The 12,126-nt window shown below is 38.9% G+C and overlaps 2 protein-coding genes and 1 pseudogene across 2 annotated transcripts in view; 2 read left to right on the top strand and 1 right to left on the bottom strand.

The window, feature by feature from the left end:
• Positions 1-7,140, top strand: part of LOC138010493 (heat shock 70 kDa protein 12A-like) — a 21,217-nt gene extending 14,077 nt beyond the window's left edge. The window contains exons 3-6 of the mRNA XM_068857476.1: positions 1-141; positions 777-936; positions 2,797-3,328; positions 5,809-7,140. The exon at positions 1-141 is cut by the window's left edge and continues 84 nt beyond it. Of these exons, the coding sequence (XP_068713577.1) occupies positions 1-141; positions 777-936; positions 2,797-3,328; positions 5,809-6,328 (1,353 nt within the window). The 3' untranslated portion in view covers positions 6,329-7,140. The remainder of the gene's footprint in view (positions 142-776; positions 937-2,796; positions 3,329-5,808) is intronic.
• The window catches only part of LOC138010371 (guanine nucleotide-binding protein-like 3 homolog), a 381,170-nt gene that overhangs the window by 318,401 nt on the left and 50,643 nt on the right, over positions 1-12,126 (top strand). The gene's annotated exons all lie outside the window — the stretch shown is intronic.
• Positions 8,336-12,126, bottom strand: part of LOC138010520 (interaptin-like) — a 28,200-nt pseudogene continuing 24,409 nt past the window's right edge.

The following is a 12,126-nucleotide window of genomic DNA, read 5'->3' as shown; positions in this document are numbered from 1 at the left end:
CTTAAAGAAGAAGCTTTGCAAATGATCAGAATGGAGACAAAGGATGAAGGCTACAAAATGGAGGATATCCAGTGGGTTTTAACAGTACCTGCAATATGGACGCCAAAAGCAAAGCAATTTATGAGAGAAGCAGCTTATGAGGTGGGCAAAAGAACCGAGACCCTTAAGAGAAATTACAATTCGTTATCTGCTGTGTGCCTTCGGCGGTTAGTTTCAGGATAAAGTAAGCCCCGTCGTTATGATTAGTAAATAAAAGGAGTTTGTCTTAGACTGGGCGTTTTTTAGTGGTTTATGTCGGGGGGAGGTGTTGGGGCTGGTTAATCTCCATGTCATATGATCATACCATTCCTTAGCCTGCGCATAGGAATGTCGCGCGGTCCACAGCTAGAGAATTGGAACGAGTGGGAAAAATCCCAATTCCCTAGCTGTTGACAGCACGCCATTCGACGCACGGAGAGCCTTTGAGCAGGCTAGCTATTCTTAAATGGTGATTCAATTTTTAATTCGATCATTTTTGGAATCAAAAACAACGAAAAGGTCTCTGCTTTTCATCACACTATCAGAAGACAACTGGGGGGACCAACTAGTGCTATGATTGGCATGCAAGTTGGATATAGAGATATTTTCCATTTATTGTGGTACGAATATATAATTACATTTTTTGGTTCCTTTTCTGTCGCAATGCAAGGTACCTCTACGAAGTGAGAGATTTTCAAATTTGCTGGTATTTTTTTCAGTTTAAATCTTTTTTAAAACAGCCAGTATTCTTGTAACAGGCTGGCATTGGATCACGGGAAAATCCAAAGCAGTTAATGATCGCCTTGGAGCCTGAAGCTGCGGCCGTATTCTGTACAGAGAGGAATTTGGCTGAGCCTTTATCGGATAAGCAAACCACATTGGAGGGGAAATCACAGTACATGGTTGTGGACATTGGCGGTGGGTACTAAAATAATTATCCTTGCTTGTTTTCCTTCCTGTTAATTTAATGGCATTCTTCAGAGCATCGAAGTACATGTAAATTGCTATTAATTTTCGAATATTCCTTTTATGAAGCATAACTCAGAGTTGTTATGTATATCAATATGTCTTTCGAAGAAGAAAGCATGAAAAGGATTGTGGCGCAGAAAAGGAAGTAGCCCGTACTGGTCTCAAAATAGCGTATCTTGCCCACGCGCTGCGTTTTCTCTTTAAACTGTCCATCTCAATTATCGCAGTCGAGCAAAAATACAGTAATCGCTGACTCTTTATGAACTTTTAAGCCTATTTTCTTATTAGATCTCTTTAAAATGGCGTAAAGAGGTAATTCCGAAGTATGGAATAGAATTCTTCGCAAAATCTGACCTTGGTCCAAGTGCTTTAAAACACAGTTTGTGCCTTAGTCGCGATTAGACCCGCGTTTGACAAACAAATCTTTAAGTGGAGTGGGCATCGTCCTACATTGCGTAATATAACTGATGGTGAAATTCTGATTGGACGTGATTATATACAATAAGTGAAGCAACTTGGGCTACTGAACTTCGGACTTTGACGACCCAAAGCGAGAATGATCTTCGAATTTCAGGGTAATAATGCCTTTGCAACGGAAGCCTGAAAAGACCCCGGTATTATCTTACTATCATTAATTCGCCTCTTACGAAATTTTGTAATAGGAGCTCGCTACTGGCCAGCTCCCAGTTGGCTTGATAGCTTAGATGGTGGGGCTTTCCACTGTAATTGCAATAGATATGTCCAGGATTGACTCTAAATACTGTTCTCCCCAACTTCAACGGAATACAGACAATGGGCCCTTTGTAGGGTAGTGTCGCATGGTACAAAAACCGCCATACTGGAACGCACATATACCCACTGGGGCATCTAAAACAAAGAATATTTAGATTAAATGGTTTTATTTTAGATGTCCCAGTGCGCAATTTGCGTTCCAGTATGGCGGTTTTTGTACCATGTGATCAGTAACCTGAAAATGGCCCGTTAATGTCACAAAGTGCTCCCCCAAATGCTGCTACTCAAGTGAGGCTTACCCTAAGCTAAAAATAACACTAACCTTTACTTTTACGTCCTTAGTAGGTAGCAGCAAATGCTTAGACATAAAGGGACACCTCTTGTTGGATGTCAAATTTGCGTGTGCATCTAATTATGGTCAGTCCTGGACATAAGTGTATCATGGCTTCGAGCCCTGCTGTTGTCGAGCCTGGATTTTTTTTCACAGTTCCCTTGCAACTTTCTGAGTTTCTCTCTCAACTGTAATGAACTTTGACGCTCTGAGTTATTAGACAAAACAAAAACCTAGTAATATTTGAAAATAAATAAGTCCCCTGAGACTCAAAACTAGTTCCCTTTGCGTACTCCAGTTTAGATGATCCTGACGGCTGCGAAATGAATGCGTTCAAGTTTGTCAAACAGTATTTTTTTGGCCCAAGCCCCACAACGGCTACTATTATTGATAGTATTGCCTAATTTTAATTCTGTAAAGGACTGAAAATCTTAGCCCATTAACTGAGCATAAACTCGTTGTTGCCCGAGTGATGCGAGATGAGAAGACACCATAATTATAGTAATGCTATAGGTATAGCCAGAATAAGATTAAGTATAGTATCCATCATATTATGAGAAGGTACAATTACCTATATCATCTTTATGGTGGTATTAGCAGCCACTGTTGAATCGATTATGATCGCAAGACGAATATCTTGTTGCCTCGCAACTTGATTTCCAAGGCTACGAATATTTATATGAGCGGTCATTAGGAGAACTTGATTGATTGATTGATGAATCAATTTCAGTTTCTTTCCGTGTCAGGTGGCACACTCGATGTAACAGTACACGAGAATCTGGATGACGGCTCCATCAAAGAAAGCTATAAAGTAACTGGAGGGCCATATGGTGGTATGAAAGTGAATTATCAGTTTCAAACTCTGTTGGATGAGATGTTTGGCGATCAAAAGCTTTACGATTATCGCCAGCATTTCCCATCTGACTGGCTAAAGATTATGGATGACTTTGAAATGAAGAAAAGAACGGCACGTTCACTTGAAGGGAAAGATTCCAGAATCCGCTTGCCTCGCAGCTTCCTTTCATATATAAATGACTCTCGCAGTAAAGAGTTAAAGCGGTATGATTCAGGTGATGTCAGGATACTCAACGAAGAGTACCTCTGCTTGAGTCCGACGGCAATGATGAGCCTTTTTGAACCAGTGCTTGAAGCCATGAAAGATCATCTGAGAGTTCTTCTTAGTAAACCTCAACTTTCGAAGGTCCAAGTGATGCTCTTGGTTGGGGGATTCGCAGATTGTCTTCTCCTTCAAAAAGAAATTAAAAAAGAGTTTTCCAGGTACGCTTAATTACTCAAGCATTTACGACTCATTGCGTAGTGTCAGGCCGTCAAGTATTGGTGCAAACGCATTTTGAGTTTGGTAAAATTTAATATTTACTTTGGCTGGTACGTTTTCAAAGATAGGTGATAGGATACCATGTTTTGAACTCATCCTGACCTCATTTTCAAGTGATCAAAATAACGGCCGTTTGAAAGTGAATTTATAGGTGTTGTGTCACGCTATTGCAGTTTCTTTTGTGAAGTTTCAGGGGCACCCAACGTCAATTTTCGGAAAATATCTGTTCGGAAGACGATTTGAGATCTAGAATCTTCGGAACATTTGTTGTAAAATTTCTTGCTTGCCTGCCTGTCCTAGGATTTTCGAAGATCTAAAAAATGGTATAATTGCCCATTTCTAACGGATTTTTACCATAAAAGGTCGCCTAGAATTTTCGGGAGCCTTTTTTCTGGCTGAAATTTTTGAAAAGGTAAGTTTTGATCCGTATAATTTTCGGATCACAAGACCTTCAGCTAGGAAATCCGAACAGATGAAAACAATTTAGGGCATAAAAATATGCCTATATCTACCGTTTAAATACCAAAATACATTTAAAAGTGCTATGTTTAGCAATCCTCCTCGATTATGCTGCACTTGCTCTACCAACTGAGCTCTCAAGCCATCTGGGAGCTGATCACTTGCAAGTTCGCATTAGTAGAAATCCACTCACATGCTATCATGAATCCCGTAATCTGATTGGCTCGCTACTCACCATCTGTTGAGTGATAGATAGTGAGTAGCAAAAAGCCAGCGTTTAAAAAAAAAAAAAACTAAAACTAAAAAAAAACTAAACTAAAACAATAACGGCTTCTTCAAATCGTTTTACCAATATTTCTGAAGAAGAGGTTGACAGACTCATGAACGATGCTATTCCAGAAAAGACTAAAGTGGTAACAAAGTGTGGAATAAAGATGTTTAATGGTAAGTGGGAATAATAATAAGTCAAAATTATTTACAATAAACGATCGATGTTTTTGTAAATTCAAGTTGCGTAAAGGCTTCTGTTTACAAATATTCTTAGACTGGTTTGCTAATCAAAAGACGTTTTCTACTCTCATCGAAGAAATGGAAAAAGAAGAACTGTACAAGTGTTCGCAGGTTTTTTTCCTTCCGTCTCGGGTGTTTTGTAAATTATGTAAATTAGACACGCGCTTTTTTTAATTTTCTGTTACAATTTATAAAACTTGGAATAAATTCGAAGGTAGCATGTGAGTGGATTTCTACTAAAACAATAAGACCACTCGTTCTAATAGTCAACTCGGAGCTACCCGCCTCGTTGACTATCTTTTGACTCGAATTCGCAGTCTAATTGTTAAATAGGCGAATGTGTGATAGAGAATATATGAAATGTTGGAATTTATTGAACTTTTAAAAGTTAAGGTTAAAAAATGAACTGAAGTCAGGTTGGGGTGGTTAAGGTGATTCCTTAGTAATAGAAGTTGTCGTAAGATTTTCTTTAAACTTTTCTCGATTGTTCCCTACATTATGGTGACTCGAAATGTGCAATTAAAAAAAATAAGTCACTTAGCTCGTTTGCCAGCTATAACTTGCTCAAATTACTCATTTAATCATTGCAACTTCATCTATCAAGGACAAGTTTGTTCCATCGGTTCAGGCTACGTTTTGCAGGAACAGGAAGCACAACTCAACTTGACTTAATTCTTGAAATAAAAAAACAGGTGAATTGTATTGCTGAAAAGGAATATTTTAATGTTTGTTTTATGGCACAGGCACACGTCTTCAAGAGGCACTGACTACAAATATTCCTCGGGTGCGTGATCTTGAGGAGACAATTTTGTGTCCACCAGTGATGGCTACGAATACTTTTTTTCCTGTAACCTTTTTTTTCTGACGTAAATTTCTAAAAAAAATTTACAGCACAAAGAGGATGAGTAATGCCAAAAAAAGATAGATCACCAACTCGTTTAGGCGAAAACAGAAAGCAAACCAAGCTCGACCCCTCGACAACACGTCTCCCCGATAGCGCGGTTTCACTTTCACTGTCGGACTGAAATGTTCTTTAGCATCATCAAGGCTATCACTGGACTTTTTGTTTTGCGAGAGTCTAAAACGTTTGTTGTTTTGCTTTTTACTGCTGTGCTCTGAAAGCGGCCATTCTTCTTTCTAGCGAGCTTTCCGGCCCGCACGAAAGGTCGCCATTTTGAAATGTTTTTGGCCACGTTCCATATTTAAACATTGTTTTGTTTAGAAATATCCGTTGAGACTTGTGAGACAAAGAAAACAGAACTGAGCCGTGAAATTTGCCCATAAAGCCTCTTAGCCATGCCTGAATACAAACATGGCCTACGCTGTGTTATGCGAAGAACAGGATGCGCAGTGCAATACTAGGGAATCACCTTAACTCAAGGTGTGAAGGTGAATATTAAAGACATCTAGCTAAGGACAGTTTCAGTAAGTTCTCAATAATTTTCATCCTTAGGAGATGTCGAGTCATAGTCCCTCCCGATCCCAGCATAGCCGTTGTTCAAGGTGCCGTGATGTTTGGCAACAAACCCTCAAAAATCACTCAGAGAGTTTTGACTACGACCTATGGAGCTGACTGTACTGAACATTTTGTCAAGGGTGTTCATCCAGAAGAGAAAAAGTTCCTCGCTGATGGAAAAGAGATGTGTGAGGATATATTTAGCTGCTTCGTTAAAGAAAATGATGTTGTTAGACTTGGACAGAAAGTAAAAAAGACATTTAACCCTGTGCGCAAGGATCAGACAAAAATGAAATGGGGCTTTTATGCCTCTGACCATCCTGATGCTGAGATGATAACAGAGCATGGGGTGACAAGGATTGGAACAATTGAAGTTCAGTCCCCAGACACCAAGCAGGGCTTAAACAGGAAACTTGAACTAAGCATGTACTTTGGAGGAACTGAAATAACAGCTACAGCGCGGGATATTGCCAGTGGAAACATGGCGCGAACAACCTTCGACTTTTTCCAACTTTGATCATGGCTGCTGGGTTAACGTTTTCCAGCACAGGAAGAAAAATATATAAACTGGGCTACTTGTATAGAAAACAACATGAAGAGAAGCCATGATAAGTCGTATGAAAGACTCTAGTATAAATGTAGTATTTTAGTTTAGTGGACCGGGCATTGAGCTCGAAGCTCAGTTGGATTTTGCCGGCACTCAAACAGCATCTCGAGTTTGACCAAGTTCCAAGTTTACTCTAAGAGGTTGGAGCAAAAAATCTCAACAGTAGGCTCGAATTAGTTCCACTGCAGTGGGCTGACAAATACATGGTACATATAATATATAAGCCAAGAGGACAAAGGTACGGACAAAACGCGATCTCGTAGATACTAATGCCTTACTCGATGAATCAAAGGATCGCATTTTTAGTACCCGCAAAGATAGTCGACTAATAGAAGGTTCAAACAATGATTTAGTTTCGGTGGCACATTTGTTGAAAAAAAAAAGCATATTCACCCAACACTATTCTCAAATGAACGGATAAAGTTTCTAAACCCATGAAAGCAGATTTCCATCTAATCTTAAAGCAGAAAGATTTAGGTTCTAAGAACATTTAAGATTTGCATACTTTCTATGTTTAGGCAAACACGTAGAAACCTCCGTGACAGTTGTTTTTGAATAGCGTGACAACCATCTTGAAATAGTTGCTAAGTGATGTAATGGTCTAAAACTGAAAACGTAAAGAATCATGGGATTGTAAAGACACGTGCGTTGAGAAGTAGAAAAATATCTGTAGAAAGTTGTTCCTGTTGCTCATCATCATTAAATCCAAGAAAAGGACCTGGATTGTTATGTTGTGTGGGTTAATTGGAGTCAGATAGTTATTTGATGTCTTGTGTTGGTATCTGAGCGTTTACGGAATCGAACAGCAGTGTCTTACTTGCTATTATAATAAGTGTGTAACAGAGAGTTAAGATTCTGCTTGCCTTAATGTTTCAGGAAGACTATTCCACAGAACAGCACCATTGTAGCAGAATCTCGAAAATTGTATGAAGTAGTGTGAGACCAAGCAATAAATTTCGAACTTAGGTACTCAGGAGAAAGGCCATCAAGAGATTTAGAAACCATTATGGCTTTTTGGATATCACGCTGAGTACTAAGGTTTTTCCAGTTTAAATTTTGGAATAGGTGCGATGCATCTGCGTCATAGCTTGAGAAAGTTAGAGCTCGCGACAAGGTAGCGAGCCTAACCCAGGAGGGTACAGGGATGGAGCTGTGGTGAGGGCAATGAGGCCCGGGTTCGATTCCCAGACTCGGCGTCATATTCAGCTGGATGGCAACGTATTAATTTTCTTAATTTTTTGCGTGGAAACTTCAAATATTTTTAGCATTTCAATCCTTGCTGGCTAGATGAGAACAGAAACTGAGTGAGCTGAGGGAGAATGAGGAAACCTCGTTGACGAGAAGCTTACCTCAAGTTCAACTTTTCTTCTTCCTTTTTTTCTTCCCAGCAAAATTTAAAAAAGACAACTCAAAATAAAGTTTTTTAGCGTTTTTGCCTATTATTATGCATTTTGTTGGGGATAGTTTTCATGGGGTGCCCCGTGTTTGAAACATGTTTGAAATCTATCATGTTCGAATGAGTTAAGTTCAAATCTGAATGCAGGTGGTAAATGGTACAAGGACCATATTGCATTGCAGGGTTTTCTCCGGGTTCCCCGGTTTTCCCCGCTCACCAAAAAACCAACATACAGCTGAATCCAGCTGGCTGTAAGCTGTGCTCCAAGGTCACACATGGACCGTATAGCGGCTGCCAGAGGAGCCTTTGTATGCTTTTGGTTCGACCTTGTTGAGCTGCGTCGTTGCTGTATTTGCGACGGCGATTAGCCGCGAGAATTATTATTGCTGTTATTATTATTATTATTATTATTATTATTATTATTATTATTATTATTATTATTTCAAATTTCCGTTTACCTCGCTCACCCAAATCCCTTAGCGTTTAACTGCACACCATTCAAAAGCAAATGAAATTGCTGCGCACTTTATATGTCATCTGGATTTTGTTCCCTTTCATCAAGTTGAGTTTCTTTAATTTGCTATGTTTACTTGAATTGTCCTTTTCACAAATGTTTACCTCTGAGTGTAGATTTAACACAAGAGGTCACGAAGAGGCTTCACACACGATGCTTATTTTGACACAGTCTTAAGATGACATTCACACGCAGCTATGCTTGTGAGCTGTGAATACTTTTTGATTTACCGAGTGATACCGTCGTTAAATCCCTCCCCTTGTTAAATTAACAGCTGATAATGACTATAAAGCCGATGAGGGATTTCTTGACATAACTGCGCCAAGCTTTGCAATCCAGCTGAAGGCCGAACTGAGATCCTTAAAAGCCACTCGCTTTTCAAGTTATTATTCTGGTATTCTGGGTTAGAACGAGGCTTAGAGCACAATCAACAATCTCTTCAATCAACTAAATTGATAGTTCAAACCTTAAAATGTCCTATACTTGAGGAAAATGAAAACATAACAAGGTTAAATGCCAAGAATTTAGTACAGTTATCAAGACCCTCTATTAAGTAATTGCTTTAATTCTGGCTCATTTTGCCACCTTGCAGATCACATCCCCGCGTCGAATCACTGTTCCCCGTCCATCGCGAAACCCAGGCCAAATGTAAAAAGCAATCTCCTGTTTTCCAGAGGCTGTATTGTTGAACGTGGCGGGACTGCTTCGATGTAGTACAACAGTGTGAAGATCATTATTAAGATACTTTGATTGATACTCGAGTGTCATGGCTGGGACCTGAGTAACCATTCGCCAGGTTAGCTGAAGACATCTTTTAATGTAAGAGAGAATTTGAGGATCCCTGAGAATATTCTCATCTGGCTTGAGTTTGCAACATCTGTCTTCCTGGAACCAAGCACGCCATTTTTGCCAGACAGTGTTTTGCACATTCTATAGAGAGAACAAAAGGTAAATTGGTGTTTTTAAAAAGAAGACGACATTTTTAAATTCATAAGACATGTTTCGATGTACGAACATCATCGTCAGTTACAAAGTGTTTAGAAAACCGTTAGAGCGAAACATGAATGCAATAACGCGCGTGCTTAGGCTCCCTAATATTAATAGGGAGCTTAAGTACGCGAGTTTTTGAGACGCAGATGGCAAGCGGAAGTGAGAGGTTTTCCCTTTTAATTTGTCTTCCCACAAATACATTTCTATTGCTAAGTATCTTTTCTCCATTAGAGATGATTAGTATAAAAATCTGGGAGACAGCACTGTCCTGGCGTGCGAAATTTTCTCTCCCCGTTGCCATCCAATTTAGTGTTTACTACGTTTAACTTAGAGAAGGACTCTTTCCGTAGAAAAATCGTTCGCGTATGGTATACAATTTACTTGTGCATGCTCATGCTTGCTACATTGGCGAAAATTGTCATCATTTTTCTACACGCGTCCGTGAAGATCTCTCTTCTGACGTGTCCTCGCACATTTTCAACACTTACAAAGCTCGGCACTTTGTCGTGAATCTTGTTCTGCGGATTGTTTCGAAATCCTTGATTCTTTCTCCACTGAATTTCAACTTAAACTTAAATTAAGGAAGCTTTGCACATCAACTGGAAAAAGCCCAATTTAAATCAACAAGTCCATCATGTCATCTGACACCTTACGCTTTAGGGACCTCAGTTAATTATGCATGCTTCGTCTTGTTTAGAAGTTCCAACAGCGTTTTTATTCTTTTAAACACTTTGTAACTCACTCAAATATGTTACCAATTTTTTGTCTCTTCATCATAGTTAATAATGCATGTTTCGCTTCGTTGTTATATATTTCTAACCGTTTGCCAAACACTTTGTAACCAACGATAACGTTTGTAGCATCGAAACATGTCTTATAAATTTAAAAATGTCGTCTTCTTTTAAAAATTTGAACTTCCTATATCATTAGAATACGAGTTTCAATGAATAAACTATATTTTGCGAGAGGGACCAGGTTAACATCTACATATAATTACACATCAATGTCTGCTTATTCCGTAATGTAAGTGACTGTATTGCGATAATGTAAGTAAATGTGGTTCATCGATGAATAGGATAGCTAGTTATCATAAAAATAAAATAAAAAACTCGTTCCTCGAGACAAAAGGGAAAAAAAATTAATAATTGCCTTCATTTTTGCTAAAGAGAGTTTTGCGAAAAGTATATACTCAAATAAGAATCCCCTTACCAAAGTTATTTTTCTAGAGGAAGCGGACTTGACATCGGATGCATGTTAAGATCTCGCAATTCTTACGATCCTTTCGTCGGAGCTTCGCTAAGCCAAGCTCCGACGAAGCTGATATTTACGCCTTACCTACCATAGCGAAATTTAGCATTTCTTTTTCGTGAAGCGCGAAGGGCAAGAGTGACCACGTTACCATGAATTTCCCGTCATTTTTCGTGTTTGCCCGTTGCCGCTTACTGTTTTTAAGTGATAGTAGGCATTTGCGCGCTTGCGTATACGTGTAAATTTCTTCTCGTTTTTCTTCAAGTTGTTTACGGAAGTAAAGAACCCCAAAAGCATTTTCTGGTAAGCAAAGGTTAAAGAAAAAAATTGGTGTCATGGTTATAGATCGCTCATATCATGGGCTCCTGTCATAATTGACTCCTCCCCGCAATTTTCTTTATGAACTCACGTTGAGTCTCTGACTCACAGAACAGATTCATCGAAACTCGCAAAATTTACAGGTAAGACACCGAAATTTTATTTTGTTTTTCGTTAACTAGATACTCGAGGTTAACAGAGTCTATTCCGAGTTGCCGTGGGTCATGCGAAGCTAAAGTCACAAGCTTTACTCAAATTCTACGTGAAAAACACGTATAAACGCATTGCTAAATCTCTCTAATATATTCAAATTGTTATTCATTTAAACTTTACGGTTTTCTTTCCTTTCTACGATAGAAACCGGTGCTACTAGCTCGAAAAGAGCCACCTAGTGTCTTAATCTACAGGGTCAAGAGGCAGGCAGTAGTCTGCACAAATTGAATCGCAAATTGACTCGAAATGCTAGCATCTTTGTTGAGCAGTTGTCTCCTAGCACGTTAGCATCAATAACAAATTTAAATACAAACTTTCCTCAACTGAAGTGCTGTTTGAATTTCAGGAATAAAACCATGCAAGGTTTGATGGCACTTGTCTCAGGATGCAACTTACATTGTCAGCAATTTAATCATGGGATTATATTTTGACGGATTGGGTCTTAATATTAGAGTCGCACCCCGAAGCTCATTTCATTCCCTTTTAGTATGAAAACACAGCTTCAACTCAACATCATCTTAAACTATTTTAAAGGTAAATACAGGGAAAGCGATTATTATACTTAATTCAGATGTTTTTCTTTACTTGAACTTGGGATAGTTCTACTCACCACTACACAGAATGCCATGTCATGAGCAATTGCAGATTCCTTCAAGCTCAACAAAAAAGCATCAACGACATCTGTTGGATATTGCATCTCCTGCCTTGATGTGTTTACAGTGAAGGTTATGGGATAGGATGAGTACCTTTCCTGTTGAAAATGAACGAAATGTGGCAGCTAAAATGGTTTAGTAATAAAACAATAGTACACTATAGGCCAAAAGTTTAAATTTCTTACGGTTCCTCGGCTTTTCCATAAAGCTCAGGTTGAATATTGAGAAAAAAAAAAGAGTCAAATAATAAGTCCACGATGATCAGAGCCTCATGACCAGAAATTCCGTTTCGCATACGGCCTCAACACCTACTCTGCATTTGCCTTTACTTTCCTTTGCCTTTTAAAATGACATTTTCCTTTTTTCCTTTCTCTAA

The sequence above is a fragment of the Montipora foliosa genome, chromosome 7 (assembly GCF_036669935.1).
Source record: "Montipora foliosa isolate CH-2021 chromosome 7, ASM3666993v2, whole genome shotgun sequence".
NCBI lineage: Eukaryota > Metazoa > Cnidaria > Anthozoa > Scleractinia > Acroporidae > Montipora > Montipora foliosa.
Note: the sequence above shows the minus strand (reverse complement) of the source record. Positions and strands in the feature narration are given on the sequence as shown.